General features: G+C 47.6%; 2 protein-coding genes across 3 annotated transcripts in view; one reads left to right on the plus strand and one right to left on the minus strand.

The window, feature by feature from the left end:
• Positions 1 to 23,907, plus strand: part of SYN1 (synapsin I) — a 43,728-nt gene that overhangs the window by 17,993 nt on the left and 1,828 nt on the right. For both annotated transcript variants that reach the window (XM_022556376.3, XM_022556377.3), the window contains exons 6-12: positions 19,365 to 19,427; positions 20,504 to 20,646; positions 20,744 to 20,818; positions 20,907 to 21,009; positions 22,320 to 22,466; positions 22,821 to 22,908; positions 23,007 to 23,598. In XM_022556376.3, coding sequence (XP_022412084.1) covers positions 19,365 to 19,427; positions 20,504 to 20,646; positions 20,744 to 20,818; positions 20,907 to 21,009; positions 22,320 to 22,466; positions 22,821 to 22,908; positions 23,007 to 23,598 — 1,211 coding nt within the window. The remainder of the gene's footprint in view (positions 1 to 19,364; positions 19,428 to 20,503; positions 20,647 to 20,743; positions 20,819 to 20,906; positions 21,010 to 22,319; positions 22,467 to 22,820; positions 22,909 to 23,006; positions 23,599 to 23,907) is intronic.
• Positions 11,395 to 15,003, minus strand: TIMP1 (TIMP metallopeptidase inhibitor 1). Its single transcript, XM_022556385.3, has 6 exons — positions 14,875 to 15,003; positions 13,872 to 14,000; positions 13,040 to 13,119; positions 12,735 to 12,861; positions 12,356 to 12,480; positions 11,395 to 11,665 (listed from the first exon to the last, which is right to left on the minus strand). The coding sequence occupies exons 2-6, from the start codon at positions 13,990 to 13,992 to the stop codon at positions 11,495 to 11,497; spliced, it is 624 nt and encodes a 207-aa protein (XP_022412093.2). The 5' UTR covers positions 13,993 to 14,000; positions 14,875 to 15,003; the 3' UTR covers positions 11,395 to 11,494.

Below are 23,907 nucleotides of genomic sequence, written 5' to 3' on the forward strand. Positions count from 1 at the left end.
TTTTATCAGTATAAAATGTCCTTTTTTATCTCTAGTAACAATTTTTGTTTTAAAGTCTATTTTATCTGATGCTAGTATAGCCATTCCAGCTTTCTTTGGGTTACTATTTGCATGGTAAATCTTTTTCCATTCATTTACCTTCAACTTATTTGTATCTTTGAATCTAAAGTGTGTCTCCTATAGACAGCATATAATTATGTCATGTTTTTCATCTATTTTGCCTATCTCTGCCTATTAATTGGAGTGTTTAATTAATTTACATTTAATGTAATTACTGATAAGGTAGAATTTATGCTTGTAATTTTGCTATTTGTTTTTTGTATTTCTTATGCCTTTTGTGTTCCTGTATTCCTCCATTAATGCATACTTTTGTGTTAAATAGATATTTTCCTGTGTGCCATTTTAATTCTCTTTTTGTTTCTTTTTCCATGTTTTTTAAAAAATTATTTTCTTTGTAGTTTCCCTGGGGATTACAATTAACATTTTAATTTATACCCCTCTCATTTTAATTAAAACCAATTTAATTTCAATAGTATTAAAAAAAACTTTGCCTTTTTATAGCTTTATTCCCTCACTCTGCCTTTGTGCTATTATTGTCATACAAATTACATCTTTACACATCATATGCCCATGAATATAGACTTATAATTATTGCTTAATGCAGTTATCTTTTAAATCAGATAGGAGGAAAAAAGCATTACAAATAAAAAATGCATTCACACTGTCTTTTATATTTATCTATGTAGTTACCTTTACAGGTGCTCTTTATTTCTTCATGTGTATGTGAGTTACTGTTTAGTGTCATTTCATTTCAGCCTGAAGGATTCTCTTAGTATTTCTTGTAGGAGAAGTGTGCTAGTGACAAATTATCTAAGTTTTTGCTTATCTGTGAATGTCTTAACTTTTCCTTCATTTTTGAAATATAGTTTTGAAGCATATAGAATTCTTAGTTGACAGTCTTTTTCTTTCAGTGCTTTAAGTTGTCCCACTGCCTTCTGGCTGCCAAGGTTTCTGATGAGAAATCAGCTGTCAGTCCTACTGAAGATCCTTTGTATGTGAAAGAAAAGTCACTTCTCTCTTACTACTTTCAAGATTCTCTCTTTGTCTTTCACTTTTATAGGTTTGTTTATGATGCGCCTAGATGTATATCTCTATGAGTTTATCCTATTTGAAGTTCAGTGAGCTTCTTGGATGTACAGATTAATCTTTTTCTTCAGATTTGGGAGGTTTTCAGCCATTATTCCTTCAAATATTCTTTATTTCACTTTTCTCTTTTCTCTCTCCTTTTAGGACTCCCAATATGTGTGTGTTGACATGCTTGTGGTGTTTCACAGGCCCCTGAGGCTCCAGTCATTTTGGTTATTGTTTTCTTTCTGCTTCTCAGATTGGATAATCTCAGTCGGCCTATCTTCAAATTCACTGATTCTTTCCTCTGCCAGCTCAAATCTACTGTTGAGCCCCTGTAATGAATTTTTCATTTCAGTTATTGTGTTTTTCAATTCCAGAATTTCTATTATTTTATAATTTTTATCTCTTTATTGATAGTTTCTGTTTGTTAGAACACCATTCTTATACTTTCATTTAGTTCTTTAGACATGGTTTCCTTTAGTTCTTTGAAAATCTTCCAAGTAGTTGATTTATAGTCTATTAATTCCAACATCTGGACTTCCTCAGGGACAGTGTCTACTGACTGCTTTATTTTTCTGTGTTTGGGTCATACTTTATTGTTTCTTCACATGTCTTATAAATTTTAGTTGAAAACTGAATATCTTAAATAATATAATGCGACAACTCTGGAAATCAGATTCCCCCTCCTCCCCAAGGTTTGCTTTTGTTGTTCTTTGGGGGGTTTTTTAGGGACTTTCTTGAACTAATTCTGTAAAGTCTATATTCTTTGTCATATATGGTCATTGAAGTCTCTGCTTTATTAGCTTAGTGGTCAACTAATGATTGGACAGATATTTCTTTAAACACTTGGATCTAGTAAGTCTCCCAGCCTTTGCTGATGAGCTCTGAGGGCATGTTGGGGCATGCCTTCAATGTTCAGGCAGGCTGTTTACAACTTTGCCTTAGCCTTTACTTCCTGCTTGTGCAGAGCCTCAAGGTCAGCCAGAGATCCTAGGCATGCACACAGCATTATGCATATTTATGGCTTTCTAGATTCCTAGGAATATGTCAGAACTTTTCAAAACCTCCTATGAACATCTTATTACTCAGATTTTTCTGTTAAGTTTTGGTCAGCTTGTTGATTGTCTTAACTGTAATCATTGCCTCAAACAGCTGCTGTGTTAAACAATTGCTGCTAATTATTTTTGAAAAGCACCCTCAAGAAAAACTGTTCACACCAGGTGAATTCTGAGTCAGGTCAAATAGACAAGTCCTGTGAATGGAGTTTTCTGGGGAAGTGCCATACAGGTCAAATAAAGATAGTTTCTGGGAATGGGGCTTTGGAGGAACTCCTACCCTGTTCTGCTTCCTCCATTGGCTGCTAGCCAGCCTGCTGTGTTTTCATCAGAATTGCAAGGGTATTGATTTTAAAATCTGTTGTGGAAGTGGGAAGAAGAGAATGGGAACAGGAAAAGTTCAAATGCCACAAAACTTACTGTTCTTAGTGAGATTCAGCCTTTTTCTTCAATAAATGCTTCCTGAATTATTGTAAACCTCTGGTCAGTTTCCAGAGTTCTGATAAAGTTGATTGTGGCAATTTTTACCAATATTCTCATTGCTTTTATGGAGGAGAGGATTTTTATAGGCCCTTACTTGGCATTTCGGCAAACGTCACCTCCAGGCATATCTTGTTCTTTCACAACCCTAGGATAATGGTATTTCAAAGCCAGGATCTGGGAGCTAGATGTACTCATTGCTACTGGAATGTCCTTGCTTCTAGATCCTCTCATTGTGCAGAGCTTAGGAAATTTCATTATATATATATGAAATATATACATATGAAATTTTATATATACATATATATGAAATTATATGAAATGTGTTCATACTGATACTTTTTGGGGGTTTTTTTTGGCTACACCATACGGCTTGTGGGATCTTAGTTCCCCAACCAGGGATCAAACCTGGGCCCCCAGCAGTGAAAGCGCCACGTCCTAACCACTGAACTGCCAGGGAATTCCCCTGATACTTTCTATTTTTTTTTTAGAATTAAATTGTTTTATTTCTTTATAATAAACTTATCAACAGTATTGTGAGCAGTGACTGCATTCTTTTCATGGCATACCTGATGACAGGGAGCCTACATTATTTCTATGCTTTGTAAATTGTCATCCTCCTTGCCAAGTTTGGATCAGCCTTCCACATTGGATCCTTTGTGTTTCCAATGTCATGAAATTTCCCCAGAGTTTTGTTAGTCTGAAATTTCCTGGCTGTGTCACTTCATCTGGGACTTCTTCAGAGTTTACTTCACACACTTTCCTCCTTCCTGCATCTCTGGGAGATGGGGGGATGTGAGCCTGAGAGGAACAGAAGTCATGGAGAGAGGGTCGCCCTTGACTGGTTTAAGATCACACGCAGGAAAATGGAGGGAGAAGGGTCTGGATTTACATGCCTTTTATCCAGAGGAGGTGCCTCACCACATTGTCTCACTGTGCAGGTTGGCTCCACTGAAGGAGAAAGGGCGCAGATCAGCAAGTCACTGGAACAGCAGGAGGGAAGCATTCCTACCAGTATTAGTGTGGTGTATCTGATGAAAACTGTTTTTTTCATTCTGGGCAGAAACTCACAGGATCCTGGTGATCAGCAATCAGTTGGACCAGGGAATTGGGAGGAGTTTCTTCTCTTTGAGCTGGGATCCCCGATACTTTCAATTCTAATCCGACACAACATAGGGTTCCTTCTAGCCTTCCCCCTTTCTATATTTATATTTCTCTTCTCTAACATTGAGAACCCTAGCTTCCAGCATCATCAATATATTTACTCATTTGCTCAATCCTACAATACACAGAAAGTATTTTTAGAATTTCAACACCCGTACCACTGTGAAAAACAACTGTAGTAAGGTATAGCTTGAGATTTGTTTGCCCTTTTTATGTCTTTAGATGAGGATATACAAAGTCCTGTATTCAAATGTTACATGGTCTAGTTCATTTTGTCATTCAACATGGTTATATTATTCATGTTATTTCAAATATAGTTTGTTTCCCTTTATATTAAATTTTAGGGTTTTTCCCATCTATACTGACTTAATTTTATGCATTTAAATGTAATATGTTAGCATGATTCCAAAAGTTAAAATATAAAAAGGCATACACAGATAAAATTTTAAACCTACAGGAAATGGATAATTTTCTAGGGAAACACAGTTTACCAAAATCGACCCCATTTGAGCTTAACAGATCAATTTCCATAAAAGAAATAAAGTTATTAAGGAACTACCCCCTAAAAAAGCATCAGGCCCAGATGGTTTCACAGGGGAATTCTACCAAACTGTTAGAAACCAGTTAATCCCAATGCCACATAAATTGTTACAAAGAACAGAAAATGAAGAGAAACTTCCACATTATTTTTCTAAAGCAATTATAACATTGATAACACAAAAAGAAAAGCATAGACCATTTTCAATCATAAATATCAATGCAAAAATCCTAAATAAAATATTAACAAACAAATCCAGAACTAAATTAAGAAAATAAGATAGCATAACTGTGTAAGTAAGTTTCCTTCTTGGAATGCGAGGATGGTTTGTTATAGGTAATGTATTAATATAATACAACATATTAATAGATCTGAGGAGAAAGTCATATGATCATTTCCATAGATATTTTAAAAGCCTTTAACAAAGTTCAGCACCCATTATGATAAAATCATTCAAAAACAGAAATCAACTCATGCCTTCTTAACATAATCAAATTTGTATACCTCAATCCAAAAGTTATTATCAACTTAATAGGACAACATTGAAAGCATTTCCACTAAGGTGAGGAACAAAGCAAGGTGCCCACTGTCTCCATTCCTTTTCAACATTGTACAATACTTAGAGGTATTAGACCAATGCAGTTAGACTAGGCAAAGCAATTATAGATGCAAGAATGGGTAAAGAGGATGTAAAAATATCTCTATTAATAGATGATATGATAGTATATCTGGAAATCCCCCAGAGAACCAATAACAAACTCAAACAATAAAATAACTTAATAACATAGCAGAATATAAAGTCAACATACAGAAATCAGTAGTTTTCATATACACAAACAACCAGATAGAAGAGAAAACCCCATTTAAGGTAACAACAAAAAAGATGATAAAATATTTCAGGATAAATTTAGCAAGGGGTGTGCAAACTTATATGAGGAAAAGTTTAAAACACTCCTGAAAGACTCAAAGGTAGACTTACACAACTGGAAAGGCATTCCTTATTTGTGGATAGGATTAATTAACATCATAAAGATGTCAGTTCCCCTTCTTAGGTCTCTATTTTTAATTTATAAATATAATGTGATCCTCCAAAATATACCTATAAGCTGTTATCTGGAGCTGGACAAGTTGATAGTAGAGTTCATATGGAAAAGAAAAAATGCAAGAATAGCCAGGAAAACCCTGAAAAAGAAGAGCTATGAGAGGGGACTAGCCCTACCAGCCTACAAGGAGTTTAATGCATTTGCCAGCAAACATTTTATGAAGCTTTTCTAATTTAAACAATATGATGCTGACACATGAATAGATAGACTAACAGACCAAAAGAAGAAAAATTAAAAACCCAGATTTAGATCCATGTACATATGGAAATTTAGTAGATGATAAAAGTGGCAAGCTTTGTTTTTGACATTTAAGTTCTTCATCCATCTGAAGTTGATTTTCTTTGTTTCTTTTTAGCATTCTTACAAACATCTTTATTACATGTTTTCTTTAACGCTTCTCTACATGCATTACAGAGGGGTCATCACATCCATTCACTTACATTACACTGTTCTCAATGTAGCAATCAAGTAGCACTCTTCCAAACATCTTTATTACATGTGTTCCTTGAAATTGATTTTCACATACAGTGTGAGATAGGTAGGGATCCAGTTTCCTCTTTTTCCTTATAGGCAACACTTTTTTCCCCACTGATCTGGTATGCCACCTCCGTCATATCCTAAAATCCTATATATGTGTGGGGCAAGTTCAGGACTCTCTGTTCTACTCCATCGGTCACTTTCTCTATACCTGTTCCAGTGCAGTACTGTCTTAATAACTATATTTTCTCATTAATTCCTGATATCTAGTAGGGCAGACGCACCTCCTGGCTGTCTGTAGCTGTGCAGAGGCTATTTTTGTCAAGGGACAGAAAGAACAGGACTTCAGAGGCCAGGAAGAAGACAAAGTTAATGGTGGGTAATGGTGGCGAGTGGTGGCAGAAGCATTAGACTTCCCACAGGCCAGCTTGCCTCCCCTGTTTCCTCTTTTGTCCCCAACCCCACTGTGCAGCATGGAGGGGCAAAAGCTAGGCCTGGATTTGTGGGAGCAGTCTTGCGCCACCCCGTACTTTGAAGCTGGAAGACACATATCAGGACTCTGGCCACCCTACCCCATCTACTCCCATCCAGTTTGGAGACCACCAGGAATCCTCAGGGATACTCATTTCAATGTGTCTAAATAGTCACCAGTCAGGGGTGGGGCACAGGGAAGATCTTGTGAAGCACAGTTTGACTTCTTTTCACCCCGACTTTCCTAGCCTGGTGATCTACTTACATCAACTTGGTCATGCAGACCTAGAGGGTGGGGTGCTATGGGAATAAGGACTTCCCTTCCCTTGCTACCTACACTCCAGGTGATTTGTGGCTCAGCAAATATTTGCAGAGGGTTCATGATGTGACGGGTGGAGTCCAACACCAAGGTCTCTCTGGATCCAGTCCCCTCTCTGGGCCCAGGATTCATGGTCCCTGTGCTATGAGGAAAGAGAGGGTGCCTTGGGGTGAGAATCAACAGGGTCAGGGATGTGGGGATTGTGTGAAAAGAGAGAGAGCAGGAGTGAGGGAGCAGTTGAAGTAAAGAGCGAGGGAGATATGTCAAGAGGGTGGGGGTTTCTTTTTCTTTCCTTTCTTTTTTTTAACTTATTATTTTGTTATTGAAGTATAGTTGACTTACAATATTATATTAGTTTCAGGTGTGGAACATAGTGATTCACAATTTTTATTGATTATACTCCATTTACAGTTATTATAAAATATTGGCTATATTCTCTGTGCTGTACAGTATATTCTTGTAGCTTATGGGGTTTTGTTTTGAGAGGCCAATTTCATTGAGGTATAACAAGTTCGGAAAAGGGGACATATCATAAGTGTACAGCTCATTGAATTTTCACAAAGTGAACACACTCCTGTCTTCTGCACCCAGATCAAGAAACACAACACAAACCAGATAGATCCCTAGCACAGTTAGAAGCTGGTGGTCTTTGGGAGGCTTGAGGGGGTGGTGGGGGGAGGTTGATGGGCTTAGATTTGTTTGTGATGTTGAAGGAGGTGAAGCGTCCCCAGCCCACTGTGGCTGAAGAGAAGTCTGGGTCCAAGGCCAGAGGCTGTTGTACAGGAAGATTCAGTAGCAGATATCAGGTCACCGGGGAAGGCAGCCAAGTTCATGGCTTCATGTTCTTCTTGCCAGTGCTCAGATAAACAGAGGTCCCTCCACGGACACTGTGCAAGGTTGGGACTCAGGTATGTGGCTTTGCGGGGGTAGCAGGGAGGCACCTGGGGGTGGTTGGGCAGGGCACTCCTCCACTCGCTTCTCCTCATAGCTTCTGCTCCTGGAAGAGAAGGGCCACAGACGCTAAGGATAGGCAGGAGAGCCAGGGACCCATGAAAGGGAATAGCAAACAGCAAGGAAACAAAGAGGAGTGGGGAGCAGAGAGGAAAGAAGAGAGCGAGAAGAGGGCGCAGCAGCGGGGGGAGGGATAGAACACAGAGAAGGAGCAGGGGAAGGAGATCAGGAGAGGAAGTAGGGACCAGCAAACAGGAACAGGGAGCAGAAAGAACAGGGTGGAGCTGTGGCTGCAGGCATACCTGAGGGGCACACTCAAGGCCCCGGGCATCCTTACCTGTAGCTATTCAAGATACCTTCCTGATATACTCCTCCCCGAGCCCCTTCCAAGGCTACACAACTCAGTGCAGGTTCCCAACCCTCAAATTGCCTAGAGGGGATGGATGCCATATCCTGATGGTCAGTAAAGTGTGACCAGATGTCATTTGGCTGGGACAGATTGTGATCCCCAGGTGGTCAGTCCCAAAGATCCAGGGCATTATGGGTCAGGGACAGAATTTGCTGTGGTTGGCTGAAATCAGGAGCACAGTATCCTGAGGTTGGGAGTATTTGGTGGAAGAATGCCCCAGGGAGGGGCACTTTGTTCCAGGGCTGGGACAGAGCCAGAAGTCTGAGGGTGAGGAGTCCACGCAGGGTGGGGACAGGCTGGCTGACTTGAGATAGAAGAAAACTTCTCCCCATGGATGTCACCACCACTGTTCTTGGTGGGTGTGTAGATAGATACAACTACATTGCTCTTTATATTTGGGTACTTTCATGACCCAGAGTTTCAGGACCCCTTTCAGAGTGTTGATTGTCTGTGAGGGGGGGAAAAGAGAGAGGGACACTGGGACTGAGGAGCATTTATGGGGTGAGGGGCTGGGTCTTAGTATCGCATCATTAGCTTTTGGATCTCAAAGACCCACCCTATTCCCTCAGTCAGAACAAGGTAGGGGCTTGTATTTTGGTGGGGAGGTGGGTACAGGGAAGAGGTGAGCAGGGAGCCCTGGTTACTTGAACTCATAATGCCTCATGGTCTTGGTGAGAAGACCCAGGAATTAAGCCACAAGGACTAAGGGTGGGAGAAATGTGTCAGGGGACCCCTTGGGGTTCAAACATTCAAGATTTTCCCTGTCCCCAAGACTCTTGGGAAAAAAGGGTTTGCAGAGCAGCTACCATCCAGGTTCAACCACCTCAAGGGGCTTTATCCACCCTTCTGGAACCTCACTGTGAGTCCCTGCGTCGGAGGCTTCTCTGAGGTCTACCCAGACTTACCCACGTCTGAGTTACAATAAACAGTATGAGGGCCAGCCCAAGGGTGGTCAGGGACAGAGCCAGGAGCAAAGCAGGGACCAGCAGGAAGTCGGAACTCATGGCAAGGACCTGGAGACACAGTGGGGGTGGGGGGAGTTGAAGCATGACTTTTCCCTGGCCCAGCTCACCCCCAATCAAGAGAAGATTCAGGGAACATTTAATTAACACTACTACTTTCCAGGGGCCTGGGGTCAGGGGAGGCCCCCATGGTGTGGTGGGGGGGAAAGGACACTGAGACTGGGCCTCTGGTACCAATGGCCCCATGTCCATTCATCAGAGCTGTAGCTCTCCACAGAGGTTCAGCAGGAGGCCCAAGCTCAGTGGTGGATAAATAGTCAACAACAGGGAGGTGCGGCCTGGGCATTCCTGCCCATTTGAACCCTCTATTTTACTCTTATAAGAGATCATGTCTTCAGCCTTCTATTGGAGTGGGGATTGGTATTTGGGGTGTGTCTGGTGTTCTCACAGCTTCTCATGCAGACTTTCAACTAATCTCTTTTTTAAACTCCACCTTCACCCCTACATCCAGAGAGAGCTTGTGCCCTAATCATTTCCTTTGGTGGGCGCTCTACAGTATAACTGGGGTTGGTCCTCAGATTTCACCACTACTGGCATAGGAAGTGTCCAAGGCTGGAGAGTGAGACGTAGGTGTCGGTATTGATAAAAAGGAAGGGTTGTTCGTATAGAAATCTACCTCTTCATCTGTCATTGGGGGGTGTGGAGAGATGTTTCAACATATAGGGTAATATATTGGGAGCTGTTCCAGCAGGGAGATTTTCCAACTAGAGATATCTAAGGATGGGGAAATGTGTCAATGGGGGGAGTCAATCAAGAGGACCTATATGGATGCATGGGGTTTTATGAATGGAAAGGTTTTAAAGTGGGCTTATCAATGAGGTACATATCAATGGTGGGTATTTCTGAATAGGAAGATTGACAATGAGAGCATTTTGATGGGCATGTCTGAATGGGGAGATATGCCAGTAGAATACATGGGAAGATTTGTCAATAGAGGTTGTCAATGAGAATTATGTCATAGAAAGGTATTTATGAATAGAGAGATTTGTCAACTGAGTGGTCATAGGAGATATGCCAATGGATTAGGTAATTATGAAGAGAGATATTTGTCACTGGGGTCCATGAGTGGGTGATAGATTACTGCTGGGTATTTGTGAATGGGGATATTTGTCAATGTGGGGGTCTTCAATGGAGATATGTCAATGGGATATTTATGAATAAAAGAGGGTAGCTCAACAGAGGTATTTGTTAGTGGGGTATTTGTGAAAGAGGTATTTGTACAATGAAGAGAGGGGACTTTTCAAAGGAAACATTTACCAAGGGCTTAGAGATTTGTCACCTGTAGTTTTGGCAACAATAGAGATTTATAAATGTGGTGATTTGTCCACAGTGAGGATTTTATAGTGGGGAACGTTATCACTGGGGAAGGGGTTGTCCTCAGAAGTCTTTTTAAATGTTGGTATTTTTAAGTGGGGTGAGTTGCACACTGGGAAGCAGTGTAAAAGTTTCATAGTAATAAGAAAAAACAAATGAGCATATTAAATATTTGTAACATCTGTGGGGGAGATTATCAGGATCACGAGTTAAACTAAGGTTTCCAGGGTGCATTCAATTATTACTACTGATATTATACATTATTTCCAATATTGTAAATTATCATTCCTGACATTTAATGTGATTTTCAATATTGTAAATAATCATTAGTGAGAATGATCACTACTAAAGTTACACATTAAATTACATTTATCTTACTACTACTAACTAATACTTGTAAGTGCTATGTGCCTAACACAGTTCCAGGCACTTTACACATAAAGTTACATTGTCCCTAGGAGTTAGGCATTCGTTTTATACCAACTTTACAGATATGGAAACTGAGGCATAAAGAGGTAATATGATCTCCCCAAGGTCTCAGAGCTAGTACATGGAAGGGGCAGGATTTGACTGCAAATGACCTGGCTCTAGTGTTTAGGCTCTTAACCACTACACTACACTGCCAGTCTAGAAATTAAAATCACTGCTAGTAATCTTATACAGGAAGTTATTGTTAGGAGAGTTTCATGTGTTTTGACCCCCCCCCAAATACCCAATGAATGAATGCACCCATTAATCATCCTCCAACCCTAGCACAGACCTCGGAAGGATTCTGGGTAGGGACTGTGAGACCCATTTTTCAGGGAGAAGTACTGAAGGTTGGGTGAGGGTAGGGCAAGCCCCCAGGCTACCCATGGAGCTGGACCCCATGCCACACCCCCTCAGCATTGGTCCCAGGGTGCTCCCACCAGGTCGTCTGACATAGGTTTGTTCCCAGACACACTACACAGGGACACTGCCTGCTGAGTGGTAGTTCTTTATTGCATTGTCTTGGAGAAAGAAAGGCGGGAGTGGGAATGGGGGTGAACACTGTGCAGGCTTCAGCTTCTGCTGGGGGCAGGATTCAGGCCATCCGGGGCCGCAAGGACTGCCAGGTGCACAACCCTGGCTCCCGGGGCAGGCAGGCAAGGTGGCGGCTCTGGAAGCCCTTGTCAGAGCCTGTGAGGAGCTGGTCCGTCCACAAGCAATGAGTGTCACTCTGCAGTTTGCAGGGGATGGATGAACAGGGAAACACCTGGAGGAGGGGAGGGAGACACATCTCTGAGGGCTTCTCCTCCTGCCCCTACCTCCCCTCCAGAGGATAACTTTCTGCTCCTCAGATTTTAACTTGGAGCTGCTGGGGAGACCTGGTGTCACCCCACCTGGGTACAGACTCAAGAACACTCCCTCCCATTGTGGGGAACAGTCATTGGGCTTGAGGAGGTGACAGCAATCCAGGGAAATGATCAGCTTCCGGAATGGTGTTGGGGGAACAGTCAGGCAGGTCTCCTGGGAACCTGTCCCATTGGATAGGGAACAGCTGGCAGTAGCAGGGAACAATCGGTGGGCAGGAAACTTAAGCATAAAGAGACGTGGGGCTCAGAGATAGTCACTGGGGTCAGAGGACATTCAGGGCCACCAGGGAGCAGTCTTGGAACAGAGTGGCCGAGCAGTCACAAGGGGGAGTCAGAGGGACAGGAAGCAGCCAGAAAGTCCAGGAAACAGCGGATTCCCAGGTATCAGACACAGGGCAAAGGAACAAGCAGAATGTCCAGGGGAACAGTCTCAGATTTGAGGGAACAGCAAGAGAGATCAAGGACATCCCTAGGGTTTGGGAAGCAGCCATAGGGACAAGGAATAGTCAGAGGGAACCAAAAACAAGCCATGGTTTGGGGAAGAGCCCAAGGACTGCTCTCCAGGCGGCGGGCAATGTCCAGGCACTCACTGTGCATTCCTCACAGCCAGCAGCATAGGTCTTGGTGAAGCCCCGGCGCTGAGCGGAGCTCAGACTGTTCCAAGGAGCCACGAAACTGCAGGTGGTGATGTACAGGTTCCCGTTCGACAGTTGTCCTGCGTAGGGGGGGGGCGGGGGGGGGGGTCAACAGGCAGATTCTGATTGGTGGGCCAGGGACAGAGTGGCGCCAGATTGGTGTCCCAGGACCACAGACCCCGCTGGGCAAAGCCCCAGCCTTCTGATAGGCTGAAATTGGGGCGGTCCCCATTTCAACTGGGACCATTCCCACAGAGCCTCCCCTCCCTCCCTTGCAGTTGCCAGGCAGCAGCGGAGGGGTGGCGTGGCACAGGGCGATGGGGCGGGGCCTCACCAGCTATGAGAAACTCCTCACTGCGGTTCTGGGACCTGTGGAAGTATCCGCAGACGCTCTCCATGGCGGCGGTGTAGATGAACCGGATGTCAGAGGCATCCCCCAAGGCATTGAACCCTTTGAACATCTGTCAATGGATGAGGGGAAGAATCTTTTACTGACATAATCCTCCCACGCCACATTCTTCCCTGAAGTCGTATAGCACTCTGATATCACAGCTAATTTCCTCGCCAAACCAGTGGCCAAAGGCTTTTGACAGGGAGGAAGATTTTAGGAACTGCTGGGGGAAGGGGCAGGAGGGATACCTTGGTCATCTTGATCTCGTAACGCTGGTATGAGGTGGTCTGGTTGACTTCTGCAGTCCCCACAAACTTGGCCCTGATGACTGCAGGAAAACAGGGGGAAAAAACGAGTAAAAGGGACTGCATGAGCCAATAAGAATAATCACAATGATAATACTAGCAAAGCGCATACTTAAATAGGGATTGCTGAATGCCGGACAGCACCCTAGTGACTTATGCATTTGTTAATTGCTTCATCTGTATGTTGGTGCCTACTGTTAGCCAAGCACTGCTTCAAACCTTTTTTCACATATTCATCATGTGTTCGTTCACTCAGCAAATATTTTGGAGTGCCTGCTCTGTGCCAGGCACTGTTCTTGGTGTCAGGGACATAACAGTGAACAAAACACAGAAATCCGTTCCTTGTGGAGCTCACATTCTAGCCAGGAGAAGAGAGACTAAACACAAGCAAAATAATTAAGTATATAGGAAGTTAGATGGTATTGTGATGGGGAACTTCAGAGCTGGGTGAGGGGATCAGGAGTAGTAGGGGACAGGGGCTCAAGTTTTGAACAGGGTGGTCAGGGAAGGCCACCCTGAGAAGGTGACATTTGGATATCCCCATGTGGATACCTGGGGGGACGGGTATACCAGGCAGAGGAAGTAGACAGTACAGAGGCCCTGAGGTGGGATTGGGCCTTGAGTAATCAAGAAAGTGTGAGGGTGGCAGAGTGGCTAAAGCAGAGTCAGTGTGGGGCTGAGTGGAATTGTTCTAGAGGTAGGCACCATTGTGAACCCCACTGGACTGAGAGGGAAACCGAAGCCCAGAGTGTGTGGGTAGGGCAGATACACTCACCAAGGTCGGAGCTGCAGAAGGCCGTCTGTGGGTGGGGTGGGATGCAGGTACAGGCTCGGCTGGGGGCTGTCAGCCACAGCAGCAACAGGATGCCAGAGGCCAGGGGTGCAAAGGGGGCCATGGTGCGTTCTGTGGGGGTGGGGAGGAAGGTTCAGAGGGCCCCCAGCTCAGCTGATCCATGTACCTGGGCAGGCCTCCCACCCCATTCTACCCCCCCACACCCCATTCTACCCCCCCACACACACCGGGTTGGGGAGTTTGGGGATTTTAAGGGGCTTGGGGATTTGAGAGCCCAGGGGAGTCTAGGGGGGTAGGGAGTCAGAAGAGTTTAGGAGTTGTGGAGTTTGAGGGATTTAGGGGACTAGGTGAGTGGGGGAGTTATGGGGCTGTAGCGTTTGGGGAATAAGGGGGCTGGGGAGTTTGAGAATTTAAGAGTGTTGAAGAAGTCGGAAAGTGGGGGGCTGAGGAATTTGGGCTTTGGGGAGCTGGAGGAGTTTTCGGGGAGGCTGGGAGTTTGGGGGTTGCGCATATTGAGAGGTGGAAGAGGTGGGGGAGTTGAGGGAAGTTGAGGAATTTGGAGGAGGTTGGGGATTTAAGGAGTTGACGGAGTTTGGGGGCTTAAGGGAGTGGGAGTGCCTGAGGGATTTGGGTTCAGAGGAAGCTTTGAGTTTTGGGAGGCTGGGGATTGGGAGGCTGGGGGAGTTCAGGGAGCATCAGGGGTTTGGGTTGTTGGGGGACAGGGAGGGAATTTAGAGGAGTTGGCAGCTTGGGAGGCATCTGATGTTAGGGGCTCATGGCTTTCGGGGAGCTGAGGATAGATGTCAAGGGTTCAAAGGAATTTGGAGTGTCGGGATTGGGGGAGCAGTTCCAGCCCCCCACCCTCTTCCCCCGGACCAGCCTAGGCTCCCGGTACCCGCTGGCCAGGCTGAGCAGCCGAGTATCATCAGGCAGGAAAGCTCCAGCCCAGTTCCAGGCCCTGCGGGCCGCCCAAGCCCCTGCCTACCTCTGGTGTAGCCTCTCTGGGCGCTGGGTCCTCGGCGATGGCGGCAGGGCCGGAGCAGCGGAGGATAAATATCCAAGCGAGGGGCGGGGTGGCAGCTGGTAGGAAACCACAGGCCTCCAGGCTTCCTGGATGCATTACTCATCCGCCCACCATCCGTGTAGGCCAAGGGGCGGGCCCTGGGCTGCCGAAAAGGAGATGCACCCTCCTCCTCTCCCTCCCCCTGAGCCTCGCCCTGACCATCCCCCTCCCCCATCTCCACGTCAGGCACCAGTCCCTCCAGGCGGTCTCACGGAGGGCTTACAGGCTGGATTCCGCCCAGTGCAATTCCCTAAAGTCTCCAAAATCTATCCAATCACCCACATTCCCGAAAATCCCCATGGCTAAAGCCCAAATTAGTTCATTCCTTCAATAAGAATTTCTTGTGCACCTACTGTTTTGGGGGGGGGGCGGTGAGTGGCAGAGAGCAAACAAGTAGAAGCAGTGAAGGGAGATAGGGCAGGTGAATGGAGGAAGGATACAAGGTGGGGAAACTGAGGCACGGAGAGGTTAAGTGATTTATCCCAGGTCACAGTTAATAAGTGGCAGAACTGGGATTGGAATTCAGGAGGCCTGGATGGAGCCAGAGCCTGGGTCTTACCCCTTCTCAAAAAAAAAAAAAAAAAACACAGGCAAATAGTCAGCATTTATATAGCACCAACTGTGTACCGGGCGGCACTCGGCATAATTTATCTCACTTAAAGCTTACGATAAGCCTCTGAGATGGTTATCGGTATTATTCCCATTTCCCAGACGAGGCATAGAGGAATTGAAGAACTTTCCCAGGACCACAGGGCATGGCTGGGATTTGAACCTAGGCTAACTGGCACCAGGATCTTAACCCAGGCTGGGCACAGTCCTGGCAAGCGGGGAGGTTGCTGGTGAATGAATGAGCATTGGGGTGGGGGAGTTGAATGGTGGTGAAAGAAGCCAGTGAGTCAGTAGAAAACCGATCCCCTCCCATCCTGCCCTGCCCCTTCCCCACCAACCCTCCCACGCCCCTGGTGGGGGTCAGCGTGAGGCAATCTCTGTCCACCAGCTTCCAGATGCTGCCTGAATCTTCCCTGGGGTCCTGGGAAAGGGCTCTGAGGGCCGATTAACATCCTTAGTTAGGTCAGGGAGGACAGGCCAATAATAATAATGATGATGGTAGTGATGATAGGAGCCACTTATGGAGCGCTTACTGTGTACTGTGCCCTGAAGCCTTTGTGTAGTTCCCTCATCCAATCCCCATTACCCCCTTGCTAATTAAGCTTGATTAACTCAGAGTGGTTAGCACAACCATCACCACCAACACTACCACCACAACAGAAACTACCGCCAGCACTATGAAGTGCTCACTATTACTATGCATCAAACACAGCTCTAAGATCTTTGGAAGTACTTTATCTGTCAGTCAATCCCGATTACCTCCTTGTTAATTAATATTGGCTAACCTAGGGATATTAAACCAATAATAATAATAGTACCCAACACCTTTTGAGGATGGAGGCTTCCTGTGTGCCAGATACTGTGCTAAGCATTTTGCCCAAAATAACTAATGTGTTCCTCACAACATCTGTGCGTTAGAGACTGTTCATGTCCTCATTGTACCAATGAGGAAAATGAGATACACAAAGGGGTCAAGTGATCTGCCCAGGAAGGAGAGTGACTCTTTTGGGGGGGCGGGCAGGACCAGGTAAGGGGGAAGAGAAGTAAACCAGGAATCTGGAGAAGCTGATTGTGAAAGTGGGGAATGAGAGTGAATGAGACGGGGGCTAAGTTGGTGGTGGGTGCAAAGGGGAAGTCCTGCTGCAGCATCATGACTTTGAAACCTGAGTCAGCACGGAGTTTTGCCCACTGTCTACATGTGAGGGGTTGTGTGGACCCGGGTTATTGTGCAGGTTTTGAAACTGGTGGGGTTTCATGGATGGGTGTCCAGCTGTATGGCCACCTGGCGAGCTGGATGGGTGTGGGGGGCGTGGGGTCCAGCTGGGTGTGCACAGCAGACACCTGGCAGTCCCCACACACACCAAGTGCTTGGGCCTGATTGTACCCTTTATACAGATCAGGAAACTGAGGCCCAGAGAGGGTTAAGTGACCTGCCTGGGGTTGAACATGGCCTTAGGAAGAGGAGAGGCCAAGATTCAAACCTCGGGTTGGCCAGGGTATCCCAGTATTCAGAGCTCCCTGCATGCACACATGTGTGGGCACATGCATACACATATACACAGTGTTGTGTTCAGGCTCAGGTCCAGAGAAAACAAGGAAGGTTTGTGAAAAGAGCCTAAAAACCTTGGGGCGGGGGGCAGTGTGCATGTGTGCTTGCACACAGTTTCCTGCTGTGTCTCTGCCTCTGAGGGTTGCGTGTGTGCCTTTAGGTGGTGTGTGCCCCTCTGTGGTGTGTGTGTGTGTGTGTGTGTGTGTGTGTGTACTTGAGTGTACCTGAGCCCAGTATGGTTTTTTTGTTAGTGTTTTTTTTTAATTGTACTATTTATTTATTATTTTTCGCTGCATTGGGTCTTCGCTGCTGCACGCGGGCTTTCTCTAGTTGCGGCGAGTGGGGGCTACACTTCGTTGCGGTGCATGGGGCTTCTCATTGTGGTAGCTTCTCTTGTTGCGGAGCATGGGCTCTAGGCGCACGGGCTTCAGTAGTTGTGGACGCAGGCTCAGTAGTTGTGGCACACGGGCTCAGTAGTTGTGGCACGTGGGCTCAGTAGTTGTGGCGCACGGGGCTTAGTTGCTCCGCGGCAATGTGGGATCTTCCCAGAACAGGGCTTGAACCCGTGTCCCCTGCATTGGCAGGCGGATGACTAACCACTGCGGCACCGGGGAAGTCCCAAACCCAGTATGTTTTGTGCTGCTTCTGGAGTTGTGCCTGCCCCTGTAAAACAGGTCTGGGTTGCGAATGGAATTGAGGATGTGCTGTCACCTCTGTGAGCTGTGTGTGTGCCTGTGTTACGTCACCTGCCATTTCAGCCTGGTTTCCCTGGAATGCTAATCAGAGCATCCCGGTAACAACTCAGTGCCTCTCAGCGCCCCATCCTGACTCCAGTCATTTGGGAAATGAGGAAGGTGGGGGGGCTTGCAGAGGGAGGGTGAGGCCTGAAGGCCAATTGCTCACCCTGACCCTGCGGGCTTCCTGTGCCTGTCGGGAACTGGGAACCGCCACCGCCCCCAGCAGCCCCTCTGGGGATGCCATCCTCTACCCTGTCACCCCTGTCCGCACAGAGGAGGGAGGGTGAAGCCCTGCATGTTCATCCGTGTATGGTGGCGCTGGGGTCGGCCAACTAGGTCCCCTCTACTCCACCCAGGGTTGGGGGAGACTTGAGGTATCCCCATGCCTGAATGTGAGTGTGTGTGCATGTACACACCCCAGGGTGTTGTCCATGTAATTAGGAGGCTGTGGGTGTCTCTGGTCGTGTGCATGCCTCTCCATCTGTATATATGGCAAGGCACGTTTTTTGTGTGTGCGTCCCTACATACACTTTGCGTGTGCCCAGGAGTATGAGTCTCTGTGTTGTGGGTCTCAGTGGTTTTGTGAATACCCAGAAGTGTGAATACCTGGAAGTGTGTATACCTGTCCATGTGGTGTGGGTCCTTCTGTTTGTTGTGTGTATGCCTAGGAGCATTGCATGTGTATCTGTCAGTGCTGAATATGTGCCCATTTCTGTTGTGTGTGCCCGTCAGAGTTGTGTGTGCCTCTGCATTCTGTGGCTATGCCTCTGAGGGTTGTTCGTCTCTGTGTTGCATGGATAACCTTCGTGTTGTGTGTCCCTCTGTTACGTGGATTTGGGTGAGAGGAGGAGGGCTGTGTGTATGTCTCTGCCCAAAAGTGTTGATTGTGTGTCTACGAGTGTTGAGTGTGTGCTGCTGGGCTGGATGGCTGGCTGTGAGGGTCTCCGTGCAGCCACACAGCAAGGCATGCTCCGGAACCGGTGTTGGTGATGGATCTTTCCATCGCGTGGGTCTCAGCATGTGTGGGAAGCTCTGGGTTTGGCTGTGTAGATCTGAGTTCTGAGGGTTTGTGTGTCTCTGGGTTGTGTATGTGTGTGGAGGAGACACACACAAGGCCTGGCTGAGGGGTCCAGTTGCTACATGCTCGCCACTACACCCCCACGTACGCACATGTACACACTCACTTCTCTGTCATCCATTCACTGTAAAAACAAACTTTCCCTTTTCTGGAAAAGTCCCCCACCCCTATCCCACGCCTCTGCCCAGGAAAGCAGAGGCGGGAAGTCTGGGACTTGTGGGTGGTGGAGGGAGGGATAGGCAGGCAGGGCTCTGGGTTCAATTCTGGGCTCCGGGGTATTGTGTGACCCCCAGCTGGTGGCTGGCTGTCTCTGACCCACCTCTTCTGGGAAAATCGCTCTCAGTGTGGCTCCCACTGGATGGGCTCCCCTCAGCACCACCCCCAGCCATGGCTGTCAGCCCTCCTGCCCTGACCATGCTCTCCCTTTCCACCCTACCAGCTCAGCAGCACAACGTACCCTGTGGTTGTGAAGATGGGGCACGCACACTCTGGGATGGGTAAGGTAAGTCCCTGGGTGGGCTTTGTACGTGCGTGCTTGTAAATGATGCATGCTCCTGGCATCGTGTGGATATAAGTACAGGCATACCCGTTTTATAGCACTTCGCTTTATTGCGCTTCACAGATACTACATTTTTTTTTTTTACAAATTGAAGGTTCGTGACAACCCTGCGTTGTCAGATGATGGTTAGCATCTTTTAGCAATAAAGTATTTTTAAATTAAGGTATGGACATTGTTTTTCTTAGACACTTAGATGTATTGCACACTTAACAGATTACAGTATAAACATAACTTTTATACGCACTGGGAAACCAAAAAAATTGTGTGACTTGCTTTATTGTGACCTTCGCTTTATTGCGGTGGTCTGGAACTGAACCCACAGTATCTCCGAGAAGGTATGCCTGTTAGAAGTATATTGTGTATTCAGTGCACACAATAATTCTGTATAATTGTGTGTCCTTTATTTGTATTTTTCCTCATATTCTTACATTTTGGTGGCCCAATTTTCTATCATGTGTTCAGCCAGTTTTGTGTGTCCTGTTATTTTGTTAGTGTATCCAGCACTGTGTCTGTATATAGGCAGGCCTCTGTGTTGAACACACACTACATCATCTTTTACATTCAAGGGTCTTGGGGTCCTGTATGCTGTCCATCCGATTTTGTCTGTATGTCCATAGAAAGAAGACTTGTAATTTGGATGTTTGAGTGTGTCCATGCTTCTGTATATTTATATATTGTGTGTACAATTGATTTTGTATGGGTGCCCACATGCATATACTGTATATACACACAATTTTTCCCACAGCTTTATTGAGATATAATTCACATACCATACAACTTAACCATTTAAAATAACAAGTCTAAAAATCGGGTTTTGTGTGTTCACAGAGTTGTAGACACCCAATTTGGTGTCTGTGTGTACATGTAAAAACCAGGAGACCCAGAATTAATGCATGCTTGAGTGCCTTGGGGTGTCCACCGAATTTCTGTGCACTCACCTCACCTGTGTCATTTGCCCTAAGGCACCCCGACTGCCGCCCCCTCCTGACCAGGCCCTGCTCCCCACCCCACTCCCACAGGTCAAGGTGGACAACCAGCACGACTTCCAGGACATCGCAAGTGTCGTGGCACTGACCAAGACATATGCCACTGCCGAGCCCTTCATTGATGCCAAATACGATGTGCGCGTCCAGAAGATTGGGCAGAACTACAAGGCCTACATGTGCGTAAGGAGACCAAGGCCTGGGTAGGGGTCCCCTGCCCTGCCTTGTGCAGCCCAGGTCCCCCAAGCCTCTCTCCTGTCTCCTCTTACTCTCCAGGAGGACGTCAGTGTCAGGAAACTGGAAGACCAACACCGGCTCTGCGATGCTTGAGCAGATTGCCATGTCTGACAGGTGGGCGGCCTGAACTCGGGGGTGGGGGGTAGAAGTGTGGCCGCCCAGACCAGGCACTGACGGGCTGCCTTGCCTTGTGTCTTGGCAGGTACAAGCTGTGGGTGGACACGTGCTCAGAGATCTTTGGGGGACTGGACATCTGCGCAGTGGAAGCACTGCATGGCAAGGACGGAAGGGATCACATCATTGAGGTAGGAGCACCCCAGAATTTCGTGGGGGCACAGAGGGGGGAGCAGGTGCAGGGCAGCAACACTGTGAAGCACGCCAGGGCCTAGAAAGCCCTCAGCGAATGGCAAAATGTAAAACTGTGAAGTGCCTTGTGAACCAGGACATCCCTGGCAAATGGCAAAATACTTACTAAATTCTAAACTGCTCTGTGAACTTGGACATCTTTAGTGAAGGGCAAAACACTTGTTAAGCTATAACGTCCTCTGTGAACTGAGACACTCTGGTGAATGACCAAGCACTTAGTAATCTTTAAAGTGTTCTGTGAATTTGTACTTGGCCAACAGCAAAGTACTTTGTAAGCTATAAAGAACTTTATAGAGAGTGGCGGTTGATACTAAAGCATTCTGTAAACTGTAAAGTACCTTAGGAAGGTACTGCTTGGTGAACAGCAAAGTACTTTATAAAATTATTTTAAAGAGGAGCTCTGTAAACTGGGAAATCCTCGTTATTGAAGCAAAGCGCTTTCAAATTTCTAAAGCTCTTTATAAGCAGCAGTGTCCCCGGTAAACAGTAAAGCAATTTGCAAACTGTAAAATACCTTAAAACTTCTGAGTGCATGGTAAATGGTAGCACTTTATACATGGTAAAGCATCTTGTAAACAGTGGTGCCCTTTGCAAAGCACTTTCCAAAGTCTAAACACACCATATATGTAACAGTCCTTTGTAAAGGGCAAGGAGCTTTGTAAACTGTAAAGTACCATGTAAACCGCAGAGTTCTTTGTAAAACACAGAGCACCTAGCAAACTATAAAGCAGGGATTGGCAAACGTTTTCTGTCGAGGCCAGACGGTGCGTATTTTAGGCTTTGTGGGCCATACAGTCTCTACTGCAGCTCCTCAATCTGCAAGAGCAGCCACAGACAATATGGCAAGAAAGTAAGGGTGGCTGTGTTCCCATGAAACTTGGTTTATGGACAATGAAATTTAAATTTCATATAATTTTCCCATCATGAAATCTTTTGATTTTTTTTCAATCATTAAAAAATGTAAAACCCATCCTTAGCTCCGGGGCCTGGAGCTGCACAGAAACAGGTGCTGGGCCGGATTTGGCCGGTAGGCCTTCATTAGCTCACCCCTGTTAGTATGTCCTAAGCTGTAAGGTATCTTGTAAAAGACAAGCCTTCCCCACACTGCGTAATAGGTGCTTCTCATACTGAAGCTGGTTTCCTGGGCAGCCGCCAGTCATACCTTTTCCCAACTTACAGCACTTCGTCATCGTCACCCTCCCATGCACTTCCTGCTTCTCTCCTCACTGGATCCCTTCTCCTCCCCCAGGTGGTGGGCTCCTCCATGCCGCTCATCGGTGACCACCAGGATGAAGACAAGCAACTCATCGTAGAGCTTGTGGTCAACAAGATGGCCCAGGCCCTGCCCCGGCAGCGGCAGCGGGATGCCTCTCCCGGCAGGGGCTCCCACAGCCAGGTCAGGCCCCTGGCTCTGGCCCTTGGAGGCTAGTGGTGGGCAGGCCAGCCCTTGGTCATACTGTGTCACAGAGCTGATAACCAGAAGGCTAAGGGCATCGCCATGACGCACCCGTGTCGCAGCAGTTACCAACTATTTTAAAAAATGATAAATAGCTGCCACCATGACCTCCCTGAGTGCCTCCTGACCCCTCCCCTGGGAATAAGTCCTGCACCCCACAACCTGCCGTCCCCTCAGCTCGGCCACAAATGCGGCAACACCCAGCACACAGGGAACCCATGTCATTCTGATTGGCTGATGCTCCGCCGGCTGGTAACTATTTTTAACCTCTCCTGCTCCACTCCTCTGCCGCAGACTCCGTCCCCAGGGGCCCTGCCCTTGGGCCGCCAGACCTCCCAGCAGCCCGCGGGGCCCCCAGCTCAGCAACGACCCCCGCCACAGGGTAAGTGAGGGGCCAGCTTCCTCGGCCCTGACCCCGCCGGCAGCCCCCCACCTCTCACTTGCTCGCTCTCACGTGTGCACTTTCTCTCTGTCCCTCAGGCGGCCCTCCACAGCCGGGCCCAGGCCCCCAACGCCAGGGACCCCCGTTGCAGCAGCGCCCGACCCCGCAGGGCCAGCAGCACCTTTCGGGCCTTGGACCCCCAGCTGGCAGCCCCCTGCCCCAGCGCCTTCCGAGTCCCACATCAGCGCCCCAGCAGCCTGCGTCCCAGGCCACACCGCTGCCCCAGGGTCAAGGCCGCCAATCCCGGCCAGTGGCGGGAGGCCCCGGGGCACCTCCAGCAGCCCGCCCACCCGCCTCTCCCTCTCCCCAGCGCCAGGCAGGCCCCCCACAGGCTACTCGTCAGACATCGGCCTCTGGTCAGGCTCCGCCAAAGGCCTCAGGGGCTCCACCGGGTGGTCAGCAGCGCCAGGGCCCACCCCAGAAGCCCCCAGGCCCTGCCGGCCCCACACGCCAGGCCAGCCAGGCGGGTCCCATGCCCCGCACTGGGCCACCCACCACGCAGCAGCCGCGACCCAGTGGCTCCGGCCCCGCTGGACGTCCCACCAAGCCACAGCTGGCCCAGAAACCCAGCCAGGATGTGCCACCACCTGCCACTGCCGCTGCCGGGGGACCCCCACACCCCCAGCTCAAGTAAGGGGACCCCACAGCAGCCCTCGCCTTGCTGCTCACAGAATGCGCTCCTGCACCTGGAGGGCAGCCCCAGCTCCCAGGCTCCTCAGACCCAGGTCCTGTACACGGCTCCTGAGAGCTCTCTCTCCAGTTCCAGTCTGGGCCAGACCCCTCCCAGTTCACAGAGGCTCCTGCCCTCCATCCCAGAGAAACCCCCTCTGAAGTGCAGAATCCTCCCAGTAGGCCCTGGGAAAGCCCCCCAGCCCAGCTCCTCTCGGCCCACCCCAGGCACCTTGCTGACCCTCCTTCAGTACTTCCCTGCCAAACCCA

The sequence above is a fragment of the Delphinapterus leucas genome, chromosome X, assembly GCF_059928025.1.
Source record: "Delphinapterus leucas isolate spDelLeu-1000000601 "Yukka" chromosome X, BTC_Dleu_Yukka2, whole genome shotgun sequence".
NCBI classification, from domain to species: domain Eukaryota; kingdom Metazoa; phylum Chordata; class Mammalia; order Artiodactyla; family Monodontidae; genus Delphinapterus; species Delphinapterus leucas.

Excerpts from the sequence above, each read along its gene's own strand:
- TIMP1 (XM_022556385.3), bottom strand. The coding sequence starts at position 13,992 with ATGGCCCCCTTTGCACCCCTGGCCTCTGGCATCCTGTTGCTGCTGTGG. Across the intron at positions 13,120-13,871 it reads CTTCTGCAGCTCCGACCTTG|TCATCAGGGCCAAGTTTGTG; the intron begins GTGAGTGTATCT and ends GTTTTCCTGCAG. Across the intron at positions 11,666-12,355 it reads CTGGCTGTGAGGAATGCACA|GTGTTTCCCTGTTCATCCAT; the intron begins GTGAGTGCCTGG and ends CCCCTCCTCCAG.